Source organism: Leucoraja erinacea, chromosome 30 (genome assembly GCF_028641065.1).
Source record: "Leucoraja erinacea ecotype New England chromosome 30, Leri_hhj_1, whole genome shotgun sequence".
Taxonomy (NCBI): domain Eukaryota; kingdom Metazoa; phylum Chordata; class Chondrichthyes; order Rajiformes; family Rajidae; genus Leucoraja; species Leucoraja erinaceus.
Window position 1 is genome coordinate 2,000,983 of NC_073406.1, and position 22,047 is coordinate 2,023,029.

General features: G+C 49.8%; 1 protein-coding gene across 1 annotated transcript; it reads left to right on the forward strand.

Moving 5' to 3' along the window:
- Nucleotides 1–6,940: 6,940 nt before the first annotated feature.
- Nucleotides 6,941–21,633, forward strand: LOC129711464 (PR domain zinc finger protein 2-like). Its single transcript, XM_055659080.1, has 4 exons — nucleotides 6,941–7,069; nucleotides 18,140–18,220; nucleotides 20,110–20,227; nucleotides 21,302–21,633. Exons 2-4 carry the CDS (start codon nucleotides 18,206–18,208, stop codon nucleotides 21,445–21,447), a joined length of 279 nt encoding a protein of 92 aa, XP_055515055.1. The 5' UTR covers nucleotides 6,941–7,069; nucleotides 18,140–18,205; the 3' UTR covers nucleotides 21,448–21,633.
- The last annotated feature ends 414 nt before the right edge of the window (nucleotides 21,634–22,047 follow it).

Here is a 22,047-nt window from a genome sequence, read left to right on the forward strand (position 1 = left end):
GAACCCGGGTCTCTGGCGCTGTGAGGCAGCAACTCTACCGCTGCGCCACAAACTGCGTCTTTGAATCAAAATGAATATAGAGTCTTTACAAGCAGAAACAACTTGGATCTAAAGCTGCCCCTTTTGCAGTGGAGTTGATTTTGTAAGAACAGTGTTACAATATCGCAGCCCAGTGGCTGAGAAACGAACAACCTCTAGCTGGTAGACAAAAATGCTGGAGAAACTCAGAGGGTGCAGCAGCAGCTATGGAGCGAAGGAAATAGGCAACGTTTCGGGTCTCGGACTATCTTTGATCGGACTTTACAGGCTTTGCCTTGCACTTACACCCCTACCACCCATCGCATGACATTTTCTCCATCCTGCCATCTGGGAAGAGGTACAGGAGCATTAGCTGCAAAACCAGCAGGATGCTCCTCAGCTTCTTCCCACAGGCTATAAGACTGCTAAATGGACTTTGCCCCCTGCCAAAGTATCGCGCACAAACCCCCCAACCTGGGCACACTGCAGCAGAGCCACTGTTGTGCCGCTGCCGATCGGAACGCCTGTTGAATGTTTAGTAGAGAGTTAAATTTGTTCATGATATATGTATTTTTTATTTCTATTTATTTTTAATGCACACTGAATGGACACTGGTTGAGCAACGTTTTTTTGTTTCCTCTGGGTGTGAATACTCAGGAAATGACAATAAAGATATACAATACAATACAATACGATACTGGACGTTATTCCCTAATCATGTACCTGGACGGCTCGATTGTAATCATGTATTGTCTTTCCGCTGACTGGTTAGCACGCAACAAAAGCTTTTCACTGTATCTCGGAACACGTGACAATAAACTAAACTGAACTAAAAATCTAATATGTTCCTGGCCTTTGTCACAAACACTTTCTGTGTAAAGCGACTGGTCATCAGTTTAGTTTAGTTTAGAGATACAGCGCGCGCGGGAACAGGACCTTCTGCCCACTGAGTCTGTGACCAGCTATCCCTGCACATTAACACTATCCTACACACACTACAGACAATTGTACATGTATACACCGAGCCAATTAACCTACAAACCCGTACTTTGGAGTGTGGGAGGAAACCGAAGATCCCGGAGAAAACCCACACAGGTCACGGGGAGAACATGATTGTGTATAGCAGGGGTGGGGAACCTTTGCATGGTGGAAGGCTGCATTAAGTTAGCTGTAATCTAATAACTCCACATCCAAGAAACTTCAATGTAGATAAACTTCAAAATGTACATTATTGTGTTAAAATAGCCCTCATGACTTACTAATGTTTTAATTTTAATGTTTATACTCTCTAGAATTTGTTTATACTCTCTAGAATTTAGGAGATTGAGAGGGGATCTTATAGAAACATATAAAATTCTTAAGGGGTTGGACAGGCTAGATGCAGGAAGATTGCTCCCGATGTTGGGGAAGTCCAGGACAAGGGGTCACAGCTTAAGGATAAGGGGGAAATCCTTTAAAACCGAGATGAGAAGAACTTTTTTCACACAGAGAGTGGTGAATCTCTGGAACTCTCTGCCACAGAGGGTAGTCGAGGCCACAGTTCATTGGCTATATTTAAGAGGGAGTTAGATGTGGCCCTTGTGGCTAAAGGGGATCAGGGGGTATGGAGAGAAGGCAGGTACGGGATACTGAGTTGGATGATCATCCATGATCATATTGAATGGCAGTGCAGGCTCGAAGGGCCGAATGGCCTACTCCTGCACCTAATTTCTATGTTTCTATGTTTCTATGTTTCTAAATGTGCCCGTCAGTCGGGGAGAATTATGTTGTTGAATCTTCTTTTACTCTTTAGTATTTTAAATACCTTCATTTTAAGATTAAAAATAATAAAAGACTAACAAAAATATATTAATAAAAGTAAAAGGATTTGTTCTACAAAATTTGGATTCATTCAAAAGGCCACACATAATGGCCTTGAGTCCACAGGTTCCCCACCCCTAGAGTGTATTGTCTTTCCACCGACTGGATAGCATGCAACAAAAGCTTTTCACTGTACCTCGGCACATGTGACAATAAACTAAACTCAACTCAACTAAAGGGGTGGAAGATTGCAACCTTCACGTGGTCCGCCCTGTTTCGACTAATGCAATCGACTCGACATGCACAAACGGAAGATCAAATAGAACAGGTGCTGCCTGACCCGCTGAGTTACTCCAGCACTCTGTGAAACGTCACCTATCCATGTTCTCCACAGATGCTGCCTGACCCGCTGAGTTACTCCAGCACTCTGTGAAACGTCACCTATCCATGTTCTCCACAGATGCTGCCTGACCCGCTGAGTTATGGTGCAGCAGCATCTATGGAGCGAAGGAAATAGGTAACGTTTCGGGCCGAAAACCTTCTGGAAATAGGCAACGTTTCGGGCCGAAACCCGTAAGGGTTTCGACCCGAAACGTTGCCTATTTCCTTAGCTCCATAGATGCTGCTGCACCCGCTGAGTTACTCCAGCACTCTGTGAAACGTCACCTATTTCCTGTTCTCCACAGATGCTGCCTGACCCACTGAGTTACTCCAGCACTCTGTGAAACGTCACCTATCCATGTTCTCCACAGATGCTGCCTGACCCGCTGAGTTACTCCAGCACTCTGTGAAACGTCTCCTATCCATGTTCTCCACAGATGCTGCCTGACCCATCCGCTGAGTTACTCCAGCACTCTGTGTCTATCTTTTGTATTCCACTCAACCTCTTGAATCTGAAACAAGAAGAGAAAACGTTGAAAAGACTCAACGCTGTCCAGGCCACTCCCGTGAAAAGGGAAAGACTCAACACCTCCAATAAACGCGCCTCGTCAGAACTGACAATGTATTTAAATTTGCGGAGAGGGAGGGAGGGAGGGAGGGGAGGGAGGGAGGGAGGGAGGGAGGGGAGGGAGGGAGGGAGGGAGGGAGGGAGGGAGAGGGAGGGAGGGAGGGAGGGAGGGAGGGAGAGGGACGGAGGGAGGGAGGGAGCGAGGGAGGGAGGGAGGGAGGGAGGGAGGGGGAGGGAGGGAGGGAGGGAGGGGGGAGGGACGGAGGGAGGGAGGGAGGGAGGGAGGGAGGGACGGAGGGAGGGACGGAGGGAGGGAGGGAGGGATGGACGGATGGTGGGAGAGGGAGGGAGAGATGGAAGGATGGATCGAGGGAGAGAGGGGAGGAGGGACCGAGGGAGGGGAGGGAGGGAGGGAGAGGGAGGGAGGGAGGGGAGGGAGGGAGGGAGGGAGGGTGAGTTTAGGAGGGAGGTTGGATGAGAGAGAGGGAGGGAGAGGTCGAGGGAGGGAGGCCAGGCCCCATCGGGACTCTGGGAGGGAGGGAGGGAGGGAGGGAGAGGGATATCCCCAGGGCCAGGCTCACGCTGAGCTAGATAATGTGCTAATTGAGAAGGATGGGAGCTTTCTACTGCAGTAAACAACATGTTATCCTTCAATGAATCCATTCATCAATAACAGCCTTCGATCCTGACCACGATCCTGTCAACATCGGGTGAGGTCATCGTTTTTCCTAAAGCTCGGGTGGCAGGTAAAAGAATCTTGGCTTTTTTGTTGTGCCACGGATAAACAAACAAAACACTATTGATAGAACCATTGCGCCAGCAGTGAGCCAACTGTGGGTGTGTTTACACTGGCAGGGTTGGATGCTTCGTTAGTTCATAGGTCGTAGGGGCAGAATTAGGCCATTCGGCCCATCGAGTCGACTCTGCCATTCAATCGTGGCTGATCTGCCATTCCCCCCTCAACCCCATTCTCCTGCCTTCTCCCCATAACCCATGATAAGGTCTTAAAGTGAAAGGACACGCATTAGGGGCAATTTTACATTAATACCAATCTAATTAACCTACAAACCTGCACGTCTTTGGAGTGTGGGAGGAAACCGAAGATCTCGGAGAAAACCCAAGGGTCATGGGGAGAAAACGTGCAAACTCCGCACAGACAGTGCCCGCAGTCGGGATCGAACCCGGGTCCCTGGCGCTGTAACTAAGGCAGTAGCTCTACAACTGCGCCACCGTGTCGAAGGGCCTGTTTCTGTGCCTTCCGACTCTGACTACTTGTTACGCCTGGAGTCCTTGATGCAATTATCAGCTGCATGAGATGATCATATCCTTCTACAAACCACTTGGAGACTGGGATTGCTCCAATTAGCAGCTGTATTGTCATTACCTCATCTCTATTCCCTGAAGAAATAACCTGGTGTGGATTGGTGTAGCTGTCGTCATTGCCATGCCAGGTTTCACTTCCTGAAGTTAAGAGACCTAATTCAAATATTTTTTATATGTCTAAATAAATAAACTTCTGTGAGTAAGTAAGTTTATTGGCCAAGTATTCACATACAAGGAATTTGCCTTGGTGCTCCGCCCACAAGTAACAACATGACATATAGTGACAGTTACGAATGACTCAGAAAACACTGAACATTAATAATAATAAAACATTAATGATAAAACACCATTGATCAACCAACAAAATACCAGATCAAAGGGAGGCTATAGATTTTTGGCTGTTGAGTAGAGCAACTACTCGTGGATAAAAACTGTTTTTATGTCTGGCTGTGGCAACTTTGACAGTCCGGAGTTGCCTTCCAGAGGGAAGTGATTCAAAGAGTTTGTGGCCAAGGGTGAGAGGGGTCAGAGATGATCTTCCCGCTTGCTTCCTGGCGCTTGCAGTGCACAGGTCACCTTCAGTAATGACTTGTCTAAGTAGATTTCATTTTTTTTGAGGAAAAGTATTGGTTCCAGTAAATTCCACTTTTCTATAAGTTCTGCCACATAGAAACATAGAAATTAGGTGCAGGAGTAGAGGCCATTCGGCCCTTCGAGCCTGCACCGCCATTCAATATGATCATGGCTGATCATCCAACTCAGTATCCCGTACCTGCCTTCTCTCCATACCCTCTGATCCCCTTGGCCACAAGGGCCACATCTAACTCCCTCTTAAATATAGCCAATGAACTGGCCTCAACTACCCTCTGTGGCAGAGAGTTCCAGAGATTCACTACTCTCTGTGTGAAAAAAGTTCTTCTCATCTCGGTTTTAAAGGATTTCCCCCTTATCCTTAAGCTGTGACCCCTTGTCCTGGACTTGTCCAACATCGGGAACAATCTTCCTGCATCTAGCCTGTCCAACCCCTTAAGAATTTTGTAAGTTTCTATAAGATCCCCCCTCAATCTCCTAAATTCTAGAGAGTATAAACCAAGTCTATCCAGTCTTTCTTCATAAGACAGTCCTGGAATCAGTCTGGTGAACCTTCTCTGCACTCCCTCTATGGCAATAATGTCCTTCCTCAGATTTGGAGACCAAAACTGTACGCAATACTCCAGGTGTGGTCTCACCAAGACCCTGTACAACTGCAGTAGAACCTCCTTGCTCCTATACTCAAATCCTTTTGCTATGAAAGCCAACATACCATTCGCTTTCTTTACTGCCTGCTGCACCTGCATGCCTACCTTCAATGACTGGTGTACCATGACACCCAGGTCTCGCTGCATCTCCCCTTTTCCCAATCGGCCACAATGAACTTTAAACAGTGAATCTATTTTGGCAGCCCTTTGTGTTTCTTTGATGGGGTACAAAAGGTTGTTAGTTTATAAGCCCCACGTTTGAGGGATCTGTTCATGTTCAGGTTCAATACACAACAGGTGCAGGAGTAGGCCATTCGGCCCTTCGAGCCAGCATCGAGCCATCACCAGGTCCAGAGGTTTTCCTGGTGATTCTTTGACCCACATTCACGTTCTGAATCCACTTTAGTTTCAAGGAGGAAACTTTAGACACTAATCAGTTGCAGCATCTTTGTGACATCACAACCTCTGTCAGTTTAAATAATCAAACTACCTTGTGAGGTCAAGCACTAACTGTTGGTTACCCAGGACCAGAATAGCAGATAGAAACGTGATCTTTACCCCAGACATACTTATAAAGACACAATATCTCAAGGGAATTTATTCTAAGTTCTTAGCTTGATTATAATCACATTTATTTTTCAATTTCTAGACAATAGACAATAGGTGCACATGAGGCCATTCGGCCCTTCGAGCCAGCACTGCCATTCACTGTGATCATGGCTGATCATCCCCAATCAGTACCCCGCTCCTGCCTTCTCCCCATATCCCCTGACTCCGCTATCTTTAAGAATAGACAATAGACAATAGGTGCAGGAGTGTGCCATTCGGCCCTTCTTATTGGCTGGCAAAGACCCAAAACGTTGAAAAGGAGCAGATATTAAAGTTGGTGACACTTGTGTGGTGCGTGAATGATGAGGTGAGTACGTCTGCTAGTGTGGAATAGATTTAAAATAAATTAAATACCTGGTGTAAAGTGTAATGCAAGTGGAATGCTGTTTGGACCAGGTTACATTTCTAGACCAGATATACATAGATATATATATTGATATATAGATCGGTATAGATATAGAAGTTTTAAGAAGGAACTGCAGATGCTGGAAAATCGAAGGTAGATTAAAATGCTGGAGAAACTCAGCGGGTGCAGCAGCTTCTATGTGGAGCGAAGGAAATAGGCAACGTTTCTGGCAACGTGTATGTGTGGTGTGTGTGTGTGTGTGGGTGTGGGGGGGGGGGGTGTGTGTGGGGGGGGGGGCGGGGGGTGGGGGTGTGTGTGGTGGGGGGGGGGGTGTGTGTTTGTATGGGGTGTGTGTGTGTGCGGGTGTGTGTGTGTGTGTGTGTGTGTGTGTGTGTGTGTGTGTGTGTGTGTGTGTGTGTGTGTGTGTGTGTGTGTGTGTGTGTGTGTGTGTGTGTGTGTGGGTGTGTGTGTGTGTGTGTATGTGTGTGTGTGTGTGTGTGTATGTGTATGGGTGTGTGTATGTGTGTGTGGGTGTATGTGTGTGTGTGTGTGTGTGTGTATATGGGCGGGGGGTTTGGGGGGTGGGTGTGTGTATGTTGGGGGGGGGGTGGGGGGGGGGGGGTGATGGGGGTGAGGGGTGCGCGACGCTAGTTATTTCTCGCTTCTCAAACATTGATTAGGCACTAAACAAAGGTCAAGTTTGATGAAGTCGGGGCGGCGGTGAAGGAGTTAAACCCGAGTGCTGGAGTAACAAAGGAGCTGGTGAAACTTCCTGTGCTGCTGCTGGTGGTGAGTGAGTGTCTGTGTCTGTCTGTGCGGGCGGGCAGGCGGGCGGAGAGTGGGTTTGTGTGTGGGGTAGAAATGATGGAGCCTCTGGGGACCGAACCCTCGCCCCGGCCCCCGGCCCCAGACCCCGGCTACTGGCAGGTAGCTCATCTTGTGTTCATATGATCGCACGTCGCATTGTCCCTCCCTCTCCCCTTTCTCCCTTTCTCCCTTTCTCTCTCTCTTTCCCTCCCTCTCCCCCTTTCTCTCTCCCTCCCTCCCTCTCTCCCCTCCATCTCTCCCTCTCTCACTCTCTCTCACACTCTCTCACACTCTCTCTCACTCTCTCTCTCTCCCTCCCTCTCTTCCTCACTCACTCTCACTCTCTCTCTCACTCACTCTCTCTCACCCTCCCTCCCTGTCTCCCCCCCTTTCTCTCTCCCTCCCTGTCTCCCCCTTTCTCTCTCCCTCCATCCCTCTCTTTCTCTTTCTCTCTCTCTCTCCTCCTTCTTTTTCTCCCTCTCTCCCCCCCTCTCTCCCTCTCTCTCTCCCTCCATCTCCCTCTGTTTCTCACTACCTCTCCCTCTCTCCCTCCATCTCTCTCTCTCCCTCCATCCCCTCTCTCTCTCTTCCTCCCTCTCTCACTCTCTCTCTCCGTCCGTCTCCGCCTCTCTGTCTCTCAAGACCTGTTCTATTTTATTGAGATCACTGTTTTCAAGAGAGAGTTATATTTAGCTCTTGGGGCTAATGGAATCAGGGGATGTGGGGAGAAGGCAGGAACGGAGGGACTGATGTTGGATGATCAGCCGTGATCACATTGAATGGTGGTGCTGGCTCGAAGGGCTGAATGGCCTCTACTCCTGCACCTGTTGTCTATGTTTCTATCGGGCTCGAGGGCCAGGTATCTCCTGAGCTCAGGCATTGGGGCCGCTGATGGAGATGGGACGACTGTCCTGGTTTAAACCCCCAGCCGGCACCTGCCCCGGTGCCATGAGTGTGTGGTGACGGGCATTGTAAGCGTTGTGGTGTTCGCAGGACAAGGATGCGGTGGTGCCGAATGACCTCGGCCTCATGGGCTTGGGGAGGGTCCGTGTCAGAATCTCGCTTTGGGTAGCTTACACCCACCCCCCCCCCCCCCCCCCCCCCCCAGCTGATAGACACATAGAAACATAGAAATTAGGTGCAGGAGTAGGCCATTCGGCCCTTCGAGCCTGCACCGATAGACGCAGATAGACATAGTAACTCAGCGGGACAGGCAGCATCTCTGGAGAGAAGGAATGGCCGATGTTTCGGGTCGAGACCAAGTCAGGAGAGAGGGAGTTACAGAGATATGGAAGGGCAAGGTGTGAAAATGAGGCATCAAAGGGGACGGAGATCAAGGAAAATGTAGATCATTGTTATACCCCAGTGTATGAATATTGACTTCAAGTAAAACCTTGCTTTCCCTCTCTCTCCATCCCTCCATCAGCACCCCCAGCACACCCAGCACCCACCACCCCACCCACCACCCACCACCCAGCACCCAGCACCCAGCACCCCACCCCACACCCACCACCCACCAACCCACCCACCACCCAGCACCCAGCACCCAGCACCCAACACCCAACACCCAGCACCCAGCACCCCACCCCCACCCCACCACCCAGCACCCCACCACCCACCCCCACCCAGCACCCACCACCCAGCACCCACCACCCACCACCCCCACCCACCCACCCCCACCACACCCAGCACCACCAGCACCCACCACCCAGCACCAGCACCCAGCACCCCAGCACCCTGCACCCACCACCCACCACCCAGCACCCACCCACCCAGCACCCCCACCACCCAGCACCCAGCACCCAGCCCCTGCACCCAGCACCCAGCACCCAGCACCCAGCACCCAGCACCCAGCACCCACCACACCCACCACCCACCACCCACCACCCCACCCCACCCAGCACCCAGCACCCAGCACCCACCACCCAGCACCCCCCACCCAGCACCCCCACCCAGCACCCAGCACCCAGCACCCAGCACCCCCACCCACCCAGCACCCAGCACCCAGCACCCACCACCCAGCACCCAGCACCCAGCACCCACCACCCCCAGCACCCACCACCCAGCACCCAGCACCCCAGCACCCCTGCACCCAGCACCCTGCACCCACCACCACCACCCAGCACCCAGCACCCCCACCACCCACCACCCAGCACCCACCCACCCACCACCCACCACCCAGCACCCACCACCCCACCACCCACCACCCACCACCCAGCACCCAGCACCCTGCACCCACCACCCAGCACCCTGCACCCACCACCCAGCACCCAGCACCCCAGCACCCAGCACCCCTTGTGTTATACATCTCCTCCACGTCCTGTCCCTCTCACCCTAAAGCTGTGCCCTCTAGTCCTTGACATTTGACATCATTTGATTCATTTTCTATATGTAAATTTAGACAACGCCTTTAGTATTAAAAGCAGGAATGTTTGGATGGTTTCACGTGGTCGACTGATCTCCTTACGTACACGGGTGCTTGGCTTTATCTAGTTTAGTTCAGAGATACAGCGCGGACACAGGCCCTTCGGCCCATCGAGTCCGCACCGACCAGCGATCCCCGCACACTAACACTATCCTACACACACTGGGGGACAATTTACACACATACACCAAAGCCAATTAACCTACAAACCTGCACGTCTTTGGAGTGTGGGAGGAAACCGGAGCACCCGGAGAAAACCCACGCAGGTCACGGGGAGAACGTGCAAACTCCGTACAGACAGCGCCCGTAGTCAGGATCGAACCCGGGTCTCTGGCGCTGTGAGGCAGCAACTCTACCCGTTGCTCCACCGTGGAGGTTTTGTTCTGCCTCTACAGGTAGCTGGCCCAGGGCGTGGGGGTGAAAGGCAACCCAGGATCCAGCCCAGCAAATGCAGGCACAAGGAACTGCAGGATCCACCACCTTGTGTGGATAAACACAGCGCTCAGCGGGTCAGGCAGCGCCTCAGCAGAACATGGCGAGGTGGATATAGACACATAGGAAATAGGTGGAGGAGGAGGCCATTCGGCCCTTCAAGCCAGCACTGCCATTCATTGTGATCATGGCTGATCATCCCCCAATCAATAACCCGTGCCTGCCTTCTCCCCATATCCCTTGATTCCACTAGCCCCTAGAGCTCTATCTAACTCAATAATGCAATGAAGAGTCCTGACCCGAAACGTCACCTATCCATGTTCTCCACAGATGCTGCCTGACCCGCTGAGTTATGGTGCAGCAGCATCTATGGAGCTAAGGAAATAGGCAACGTTTCGGGCCGAAACCCTTCTGGAAATAGGCAACGTTTCGGGCCGAAACCCACGGGTTTCGGCCCAAAACGTTGCCTATTTCCTTAGCTCCATAGATGCTGCCTGACCCGCTGAGTTACTCCAGCACTCTGTGAAACGTCACCTATCCATGTTCTCCACAGATGCTGCCTGACCCACTGAGTTACTCCAGCACTCTGTGAAACGTCACCTATCCATGTTATCAGCCACGTTCCAACTGCGAAGTTTACATCCAGGTTTAGGAACACTGATGCAAATGTGTGAAGCTGAACACACTGCCCACTGACGGGGTGGAGTCGTTGTTCTGCTTTGCTCTCCTGAGCTGCTGTTCATGTACAACAGGCGAGGCAGTGAGCAGGAAGGAACTGCAGATGCCGGTTTACACAGAAGACAGACACAAAACGCTGGAGTAACTCAGCGGGACAGGCAGCAGCATCTCTGGAGAGAAGGAATGGGTGACGTTTCGGGTCGAGACTGGTATGAAAGGTTAAAGTATGAAAACGAAAGGGAATGCCGAATGGATCATTGTTAGCTCTGGGAGGGTGACAACGAGTTGTGTTTTGTTGGTTCACATCCTTGATCAATGGTGTTTTATCATTAATGTTTTATTATTATTAATGTTTGGTGTTTTCGTAACTGTCACTGTGTGTCATGTTGTTACTTGTGGTCGGAGCACCAAGGCAAATTCCTTGTATGTGAATACTTGGCCAATAAACTTACTTACTTAGTTCATTAGTTCCTAAATTATGGCAGCAGAATCAGGCCATTCGGCCCATCGAGCCCATACTCCGCCATTCAATCTTGTATGTGAATACTTGGCCAATAAACTTCCTTACTTACTTTAATCAGGAGGACAGTGAAACATGTGGGAGAAACATAGAAACATAGAAACATAGAAATTAGGTGCAGGAGTAGGCCATTCGGCCCTTCGAGCCTGCACCGCCATTCAATATGATCATGGCTGATCATCCAACTCAGTATCCCGTACCTGCCTTCTCTCCATACCCCCTGATCCCCTTAGCCACAAGGGCCACATCTAACTCCCTCTTAAATATAGCCAATGAACTGTGGCCTCAACTACCCTCTGTGGCAGAGAGTTCCAGAGATTCACCACTCTCTGTGTGAAAAAAGTTCTTCTCATCTCGGTTTTAAAGGATTTCCCCCTTATCCTTAAGCTGTGACCCCTTGTCCTGGACTTCCCCAACATCGGGAACAATCTTCCTGCATCTAGCCTGTCCAACCCTTTAAGAATTTTGTAAGTTTCTATAAGATCCCCTCTCAATCTCCTAAATTCTAGAGAGTATAAACCAAGTCTATCCAGTCTTTCTTCATAAGACAGTCCTGACATCCCAGGAATCAGTCTGGTGAACCTTCTCTGTACTCCCTCTATGGCAATAATGTCCTTCCTCAGATTTGGAGACCAAAACTGTACGCAATACTCCAGGTGTGATCTCACCAAGGCCCTGTACAACTGCAGTAGAACCTCCCTGCTCCTATACTCCTGACCTCACATGCTGTCCATGTGGAGTTTGCACGTTCTCCCCGTGGCCTCCCACATCCCAAAGACGTGGGGGTTTGTGGGTTAATTGACCCCCCCAGGTCACCGCGAGCGCCCCGCAAAACCCACGCAGGTCACGGGGAGAACGTGCAAACTCCGCACAGACAGCATGTCAGGAGCCCGGTTCACTGGCGCTGTGAGGCAGCAACTCTACCGTTGCCCAGCTGAGGGGGTAAAGATTTGATAGGAACCTGAGTGGCAACTTTTTTGCACAAGGGGAGATGAGTGTACGGAATGAGCTGCCGGAGAAGGTAGTTGAGGCAGATACATTCACAACATTACGGAGCCAGAGACCCAGGTTCGATCCTGACTGAGGGCGCCGTCTGTACCTGGCTGTTGCCCGATTGCTGCGATTTCCTCCCAAACTCCAAAAATATGCAGGTTTGCAGGTTAATTGGATTCTGTAAATTGACCCGAGTGTGCGGGATAGAATTAGTGTCCCGTTAATGGATTGGCCGGTGCGGACCCAGTGGGGCCGAAGGGCCTGGTTCTGTGCTGTTCCTCTAAACTAAGCTCCAAATGCAACAAGGCCCCAGGGTCGTGTTCCCGTCCCGTGGCTCTGCTCCATGTTCTCAGTTACTTTCAGTTTCAATTCCGGATCCACCTTATTTTTCTCGTTGCTGAAGAGAACAATTAGCCGAAAATATTTAAACCATAAGCAGTGTAAGATGATAACCAACCCTGATACACCTGCGACAGGTAAACATAGAAACATAGAAACTAGGTGCAGGAGTAGGCCATTCGGCCCTTCGAGCCTGCACCGCCATTCAATATGATCATGGCTGATCATCCAACTCAGTATCCTGCACCTGCCTTCTCTCCATACCCTCTGATCCCCTTAGCCACAAGGGCCACATCTAACTCCCTCTTAAATATAGCCAATGAACTGTGGCCTCAACTGGCTTCAAATGGGGCCGAAACCCAAAGGAAATAGGCAACGTTTCGGGTCGAAACCCGAAGGGTTTCGGGACGAAACGTTGCCTATTTCCTTCGCTCCATAGATGCTGCTGCACCCGCTGAGTCCAACTCAGTATCCTGTACCTGCCTTCTCTCCATACCCCCTGATCCCCTTAGCCACAAGGGCCACATCTAACTCCCTCTTAAATATAGCCAATGAACTGTGGCCTCAACTACCCTCTGCGGCAGAGAGTTCCAGAGATTCACCACTCTCTGTGTGAAAAAAGTTCTTCTCATCTCGGTTTTAAAGGATTTCCCCCTTATCCTTAAGCTGTGACCCCTTGTCCCGGACTTCCCCAACATCGGGAACAATCTTCCTGCATCTAGCCTGTCCAACCCCTTAAGAATTTTGTAAGTTTGTAACCAACCTGGTTTGTAACCTCATCCTTTCCCATCGCCCCGTCCCACTGTCCCCAACAGCAGAACCAGAAATGTTTCAGATATCTTCACGTTTACAGGCAACTTGATAAATTTAATTCCACAAATTTAATAATTGAGGCAACGTTGGGATTAAGCGGTTCTTTGTGTCTGGTATGTGTTTGTAAGATGTTCTGAATTCAGGGGTGTGTGTAAGCGCGCCTGTGTGCACTTGTGCGTGTGTTCGTGTGCGTGTGTACGTGTGTGCACGCGTGTGTTTGTACACATGTGTGTGTGCACACGCGTGTGTTTGCACATTTGTGTGTTTGCACATGTGTGTATGTGCGTATGCATGTGCACACATGTGTGTGTATGTGCGCATGGTGCGTGTGTACACATGTGTGTGTGTGCACATTTGTGTGTTTGCACACATGTGTGTGTATGTGCGCATGGTGTGTGTGTACACGTGTGTGTGTGTGTGTGTGTAAACGTGTGTGTGCACAATTCTAATGCACTGGGAGCAGGCTTTTTGGTTTGTGCAGGAAGGAACTGCAGACGCTGATTTAAACCGAAGATAGACACAAAATGCTGGAGTAACTCACTGGGACAGGCAGCATCTCTGGAGAGAAGGAATGGGTGACGTTTCGGGTCGAGACCCTTCCTCAGACCTTCTGGTTTAAACCAAAGAGTCAAGGGAAGAGTTATGGAATCAAGGGAAATGGCGGAAAGCAGGAACTGGTACTGATTGGGGATGATCAGCCATGATCAGCACTGAATGGCGGTGCTGGCTCGAAGGGCCGAATGGCCTCTACTCCTGCACCTATTTTCTTTGTTTGTATGAAGAGAGACCGTAAAAGCTGACCCCCAGTCTGAAGAAGGGACTCGACCCGAAACACCACCTATTTCTTATCTCCAGAGATGCTGCCTGACCCGCTGAGTTACTCCAGCGTTTTGTGTCTATCTGGGCTCTTTGCTCTGTTGCTTGTCGGGGGTGAGTTGTTTGCTGCCTCTGTTGCTCATGGCCTGCTGTGGGCTGGATATTCTGGGATGGATGATCGATCACCTGCTGGCTTCGGCACGGAGTTGTGAGTGCGTCTCTGTGTAGCCTCTGTGTTGCCTCTGTTGTGACATATGGCAGCTTGCCTCCCTTGTGTCTGTAAGACAATGGCATCGACTCGAATGGTAAACCCCCACAGACTTGCTTCTGAACTGAAAGATAGATACACAGTGCTGGAGTAACTCAGCGGATCAGGCAGCATTACTGGAGAAAATTGAATAGGTGACGTTTCGTGTCAAGACACTTCCCCGGACTGAGGCTCAATTCAGGTACATGCAACTTGTTGCATTTTTGACGAACCAGGGCCGGACTTGCCTGCTGAATGATGAGGCTGTGGAGTGATGCAGGACAGAGTGACCAAGGGGTACAGGCGTGAAGTTCCGTGAATGATTGGCTGGATTTACCGCGGACTAAACGTTATTCCCTGGTGTATCTGGACACTGTAAATGGCTCGATTGTAATCATGTGTTAGACAATAGACGACAGGTGCAGGATTAGGCCAGCACCGCCATTCACTGTGATCATGGCTGATCATCCCCAATCAGTACCCCGTCCCTGCCTTCCCCCCATATCCCCTGCGTATGGTCTTTCCGCTGACTGGTCAGCGTGCAACAGCAGCTTTTCCCTGTACCTCGGTACACGTGACACTAAACTAAACTGTGACTGAACGGATCGGAGACGTTTCAGGTCAGGATTGCTTCTGCACTTGGTGATCTGTTTTGTATTCTCCTGGCTGTGTTTATTACTATTTATTTAACTCATCCATACTTGCTTCAGAGGGAGCTAAGGTGCTTTCAGCTGCCTTGCAGTTCCTGGGTAGTTGGTTGTTGGGGGAAAGCATCTGATTGGGACAAAGTGTCCACTGGCCTTTGGTCTTTTTGACTGATTAAGGCATCACGCAGTGGGGCAGCGGGTAGTGCTGCTGCATTACAGCGTATGAGACCCGGTTTCGATCCTGACCTACGGGGGGCTGCCTGTGTGGAGTTTGCACGTTCTCCCTGTGAGTTCCCACCCGGTGCATGGAACCCAGGTCTCTGGCGCTGATCCTGCCAACTCCACTCTCAGTCCTGGCAACATCCCCATAAATCTTCTCTGTACCCTTTCCAACTTGACAGCATCTTTCCCATAACAGGGTGCCCAGAACTGAACACAATACTCTAAATGCGGCCTCACCAACGTCTTATCTTCTACATTCGTTCAGTTTCGAGATGCAGCTCGGCCCACCGAGTCCTCGACCAACTGTTATAGACGTCCACACAAACACAGCTCTGATTTTTGAAACAATCCTTGAGCAACCATATACTTGAACTTGAAATAAGTAAGTTTAAGTATATTGGCCAAGTATTCACATACAAGGAATTTGCCTTGGTGCTCCGCCCACAAGTAACAACATGACATACAACATGACAATTTTCGACACCGGAAATTGGAGGAACAGCGCCTCATATTCCGCTTGGGGAGTCTGCATCCTGGTGGCATGAACATCGAATTCTCACAAGTCTGTTAACCCTTGCTGTCTCCTCTCCTTCCCACCTCAGCCCTCGGGCTCCACCTCCTCCTTTTTCCTTTCTCCTCCCCGCTTCCCCCCACCCCCTATCAGTCTGAAGAAGGGTTTCGGCCCAAAACGTTGCCTATCTCCTTCGATCCATAGATGCTGCCGCACCCGCTGAGTTTCTCCAGCACTTTTGTCTGCCGACAATTCTTTCCTAGTCCGGCGCAGTCTTTGGTCTGAATAAACGTTGCCTATTTCCTTCGTGTTTCGGCCCGAAACGTTGCCTATTTCCTTCGCTCCACATAGATGCTGCTGCACCCAGCTGAGTTTCTCCAGCATTTTAGTCTACCTTCGATTTTCCAGCATCTGCAGTTCCTTCTTAAACACATAACATACAGTGAAAGTTACGAATGACTCAGAAAACACTAAACTTTAATAATAACAAAACATTAATGATAAAACACCATTGATCAAGCATGTGGACCAAATGTAATGTAATTTTCAAACCAATGCATATCTCTCAGTCCTGGCCTAACGTGCCGTGCTGCTGGAGGAATGAATTAAAATCTCCAGTCGGCACCAGCAAGGCTAAAATGTTCCTTGACCTTGAAGCTCGCTGACAAGTAGTGGGAGTGTGTTGTTGCGTTAGGTTCAGCGCCTGGGCCTTTACGCCCCCATCTGCAGCGTGTTAGACACTCGCGCGGCTGCTGTTGTTTAAGGAGGAACTGCGATCAGATGCGGGAAAATCGAAGGTAGACAAAAGTGCTGGAGAAACTCAGCGGGTGCAGCAGCATCTATGTGGAGCGAAGGAAATAGGCAACGTTTCCTTCAATCCATGCAAAGAGTTGAACAATCTCCACTATAGGAAATGGGCAACGTTTCCTTCAATCCATGCAAAGAGTTGAACAATCTCCACTATAGGAAATAGGTAACGTTTCGGGCCGAAACCCTTCCGGGTTTCGGCCCGAAACGTTGCCTATTTCCTTCTGAGTTCCTCCAGCATTTTTGTCTACCTTCGATTTTCCAGCATCTGCAGTTCCTTCTTAAACACAACGCAACTTTGGGCGACTGAGGAGATGACTCACGAGCGTACAGGCGACACCCCGGAGACCATGTGGCCGCAGCCTAGTCGCTTGTAGATGCCTTAAAAAAAAAAAAATCGCAGGAAAATCGCCGAAAAAAATCGCCCTTTACCCACTCTGGATCGAACCTGGGGGCCCCTGGTGCTGTACCCCAGTATGCGTGTTGGCACCCCGGCAGTTATTTTTGCCCCAGTGTAGACCAGGCCTGCTCGTGAACACTGCGAACATAGACATAGACATAGAAATTAGGTGCAGGAGTAGGCCATTCGGCCCTTCGAGCCTGCACCGCCATTCAATATGATCATGGCTGATTATCCAACTCAGTATCCCGTACCTGCCTTCTCTCCATACCCCCTGATCCCCTTAGCCACAAGGGCCACATCTAACTCCCTCTTAAATACAGCCAATGAACTGGCCTCAACTACCCTCTGTGGCAGAGAGTTCCAGAGATTCACCACTCTCTGTGTGAAAAAAGTTCTTTTCATCTCGGTTTTAAAGGATTTCCCCCTTATCCTTAAGCTGTGACCCCTTGTCCTGGACTTCCCCAACATCGGGAACAATCTTCCTGCATCTAGCCTGTCCAACCCCTTAAGAACAGTGCACTAGAGGCAACGGTAGAATCGCTGCTCCACCCCGTACACACTGTCATGGCGGCAAACTTCTGCTTCCCACTCTTGCTTCAACCTGCCGCCAAAATTGGGCGGTAAAGGATTGAAACTGGGCCTTGAGGGGTCCAGATTCTGTTTTAAATTCTGAAAAATCGTAGTTGAAATGGTTGAGGCGCTGCATTGCAGCCGTCCGTACAAGTTCCAGCGCACACGATACCAGCAGGCGGGGCAGTGGCAGCATTTAGTATCCCCAGTCTTTTATTGCCTGCTTTAATTTTGTGTTCAATTGATTTAATTTGACACGGTTCGATCCTGACTACGGGATGCTGTCTGTACGGAGTTTGCATGTTCTCCCCGCGACCGGCGTGGGTTTTCTCCGGGTGCTCCAGTTTTCCCCCCACACTCCAAAGACGTGCAGGTTCGTAGGTTAATTGTTTCCTGTTAAATTGTAAATTGGCCCCAGTGTGCAGGACAGTGCAGGGCGATCGCTGGTCGGCACGGACACGATGGGCTGAAGGGCCTGTAACCGCGCGGTATAGCTACAGTCTCGGAAGGTGGGACTAGTGTAGCACAATTCTGATGCAGCATGGATGAGGTTAAGGGTGATTGCATGGATGTGAATGGTTGCCATGGTTGTTCTGCACCTTCTAAGACTTGTTTTCACTTTGCAGTGGGATAATTCAATGACTGGATGATTTTGAAGACTTGCCTGTTACCAAGAGGTGCCTCTGCTTCCAATGGAGGAGTTGAACGTGAGTGTGCGTTGCCTCTCGATGTGTATGGGCAGCAGATAGTTTGGTTTCAAGTCGGGACCCTGTCTTCAGACTGATTGTACTTGTGTTAAGAGAAATGGGAGCTGGACAAAGCCATTGATAGGTGAACAAAATGCTGGAGTAATTCAGCAGGTCAGGCAACATCTCTGGACAGAAGAGTCTGGAGAAGTTTGTCTGCCCGAAACATCACCCATTTCTTCTCTCCAGAGATGCTGCCTGACCCGCTGAGTTACTCCAGCCCTCTGTCTCTGTCTACTCTGGAATTTAGGATGAGAGGGAATCTTATTGAAACATACAAGATTATCATAGGGTTTGGACACGCTAGAGGCAGGAAATATGTTCCCGATGTTGGGGGGAGTCCAGAACCAGGGGCCACACAGTTTAAGAATAAGGGCTAAGCCATTTAGAACGGAGACGAGGAAACACTTTTTCTCACAGAGAGTTGTGAGTCTGTGGAAGTCTCTGCCTCAGAGGGCGGTGGAGGGGAGGCCGGTTCTCTGGATACTTTCAAGAGAGAGCTAGATAGGGCTGTTAAAGATAGCGGAGTCAGGGGATATGGGGAGAAGGCAGGAACGGGGTACTGATTGGGGATGATCAGCCATGATCACATTGAATGGCGGTGCTGGCTGGAAGGGCCGAATGGCCTACACCTGCACCTATTGTCTATTGAAACACTAAATTCTAGAAAAGCTCAGCTGGTCAGTAAGGTCATCACGAATAGGAGTTGAATTAGGCCATTCGGCCCATCAAGTCTACTCCGCCATTCAATCATGGCTGATCTATCTCTCCCTCCTATCCCCATTCTCCTGCCTTCTCCCCATAACCCCTGACACCCGTGTGGTCAGGCAGCGTCTGTGGAGAAATAAATATTTCAGATCAGGTTTCTCATCTGAACCAATGAATCGTCTGCCTCTGGGCAACTTATTATCTAAAAATATACTTTGCATAATAAGGCTTTAGATATTTCCACGGAATGAGAGGCCATCTTCGAATAGAAACTTAGAGTCATAGAGTGATACAGTGTGGAAACCGACCCTCCGGCCCAACTTGCCCACACCGGCCAACACGTCCCGGCTACACTAGTCCCACCTGCCTGCGTTTGGCCCATGTCCCTCAACCCTGTCTTATCCACTGACCTGTATGGGAAGGAACTGCAGATGATGGTTTAAATCGAAGATAGACACAAAATGCTGGAGTAACTCAGCGGGACAGGCAGCATCTCTGGAGAGGATTCAGGTCTGAGGAAGGGTCTCGACCCAAAACGCCACCCATTCCTTCTCTCCAGAGATGCTGCCTGTCCCGCTGAGTTACTCCAGCATTTTGTGTCGTATCCATGTACCTGTCTAACTGCTTCTTAAACGTTGGGATAGTCCCTGCCTCGACTACCTCCTCCGGCAGCTCGTTCCATACACCCATATCTTGTGTGAAAATGGTTATTTTTGATTGAAGAGTTAATTCTGAATAAAAATCATGTTTGGTTTGTTTTATTTTGGTTTGCAATTTTGTTCAGACTTCTGTCTGAATGACAATAAAGGCTGGCTATCTATCTATCCATCCATCCATCCATCTATCCATCTATCCATCTATCCATCTATCCATCTATCCATCTATCCATCTATCTATCTATCTATCTATCTATCTATCTATCTATCTATCTATCTATCTATCTATCTATCTATCTATCTCTCCATCTCTCCATCTCTCCATCTCTATATCTCTCTATCCATCTATCTATCTATCTATCTATCTATCTATCTATCTCTCTATCTATCTATCTATCTATCTATCTATCTATCTATCTATCTATCTATCTATCTATCTATCTATCTAGTAGTTAATATTTCAGCCGTGTTCCTGCTTGTGTTTAGAGCAATCTAATACCTGGGCCCCAGGTGGAGATGTTAGTCGACGTGCCCCAACGAATATTGAGGGGGCTTCCTCATGAGGTGACTTTGCAACAGTCCGCAGTTGACGAGAGTCGCATTGGTGAGTGTTTACAGTCATAGAATGATACAGTGTGGAAAACAGGCCCTTCGGCCCAACTTGCCCATGCTGGCCAACATGTCTCAGCTACACTAGCCCCACTAGCCCCACCTGCCTGCGCTTGGCCCATATCCCTCCAAACCTGTCCTATCCATGTCCCTGTCTAACAATGGGATAGTCCCAGCCTCAACAACCTCCTCTGGCAGCTTGTTCCACACACCCACCCATCCTTTGTGTGAAAAAGTTACCTATTAAATCTTTTCCCCTTCACCTTGAACCTATGTCCTCTGGTCCTCGATTCCCCCACTCTGGGCAAGAGTACGGTGTGCGGCACAGTGGCGCAGCGGTAGAGCTACTGCCTTACAGCGCCAGAGACCCAGGTTCGATCCTTGCCACGGGTGCTGATCTAAACAAAGTTTGTACCTTCTCCCCGTGACCTGCGTGGGTTTTCTCCAAGATATTCATTTTCCCCCCACACTCCAAAGACGTGCAGGTTTGTAGGTTAATTTGTTTGGCTTAAATGGAAATGTAATATCGTCCCTGGAATGCGTGGGATTGTGTTAGCGTGCGGGGATCGCTGGTCGGCGCGGACTCGGTGGGCCGAAGGGCCTGTTTCCGCGCTGTATCTCTAAACTAAACTAAGCCGAAATCTGAAGAAGGGTTTCGTCCCGAACCGTTGCCTATTTCCTTCGCTCCATGCAAAGAGTTGAAGAATCTCCACTGTAGGAAATAGGCAACGTTTCGGGCCGAAACCCTTTGGGTTTCGTCCCGAAACGTTGCCTATTTCCTTCGCTCCACATAGATGCTGCTGCACCCGCTGACTTTCTCCAGCATTTTTAAGTAAATTGGCTTTGGTGTTATTGTAAATTGTAAGTCCTTAAACACTGTCCCTAGTGTGTTTGTGTGTGTGTAGGGTAGTGTTAGTGAACTAAACTCAACTAAAGCTGGATTTAATGGGTCTTTTTCTAGAGCTGAGGGAGACTGAGTCACATGTCATCGTAACTAAAAATGTGAAAGGAACTGAGAAATAAAAGCGTGCTTTGAGCCGTGTGGCTTCATCAACGTTTTGTGTTGCAGGTGTGTGGGCCACCAGGTCTATCCAGAAGGGCAGGAGATATGGTCCATTCTCCGGAGAAAAGAAGAAGAAGGCCCGGGTGAATAGCAGCGTGTACATGTGGGAGGTAAGGGCGTTCTGGCGATCAGCTGGGCAGCAACATATTTAACATGCATCACTGGCTTTGTGGTGTAACTGGTCCAGAACGCAGCCGCCCGACTCATCACCCACACCAAATCCAGGCATCACATCACTCCAGTCCTCAAACAACTTGTTTTTAAGAGGGAACTGCAGATGCTGGAGAATCGAAGGTTACACAAAAAAACTGGAGAAACTCAGCGGGTGCAGCAGCATCTATGGAGCGAAGGAAATAGGAGGTTGTGAAACTGTCTGAAGAAGGGTTTCGGCCCGAAACGTTGCCTATTTCCTTCGCTCCATAGATGCTGCTGCACCCGCTGAGTTTCTCCAGCTTTTTTGTGTAACCTCAAACAACTTCACTGGCTTCCCATCTCCCACCGGATCAACTACAAAATCCTGGTCCTCACCTACAAAGCCCTCCACCATCTAGACAAACCCCCACCTCCCCCCCCCATATGGGGGTCACTGACCCCTCTTCTCCCTACCAAACCCTCACGGTCCCTCAGATCCACATCAGCCGGTCTCCTCTCCATCCACAAGTCCCAACCTCCGCAGATTTTGAGGACAGAGCCTCACCTTCTCCAGGGCAGCCCCCATATGTCAGACCCCCTCTCCCCCTGGAACTCCCTCC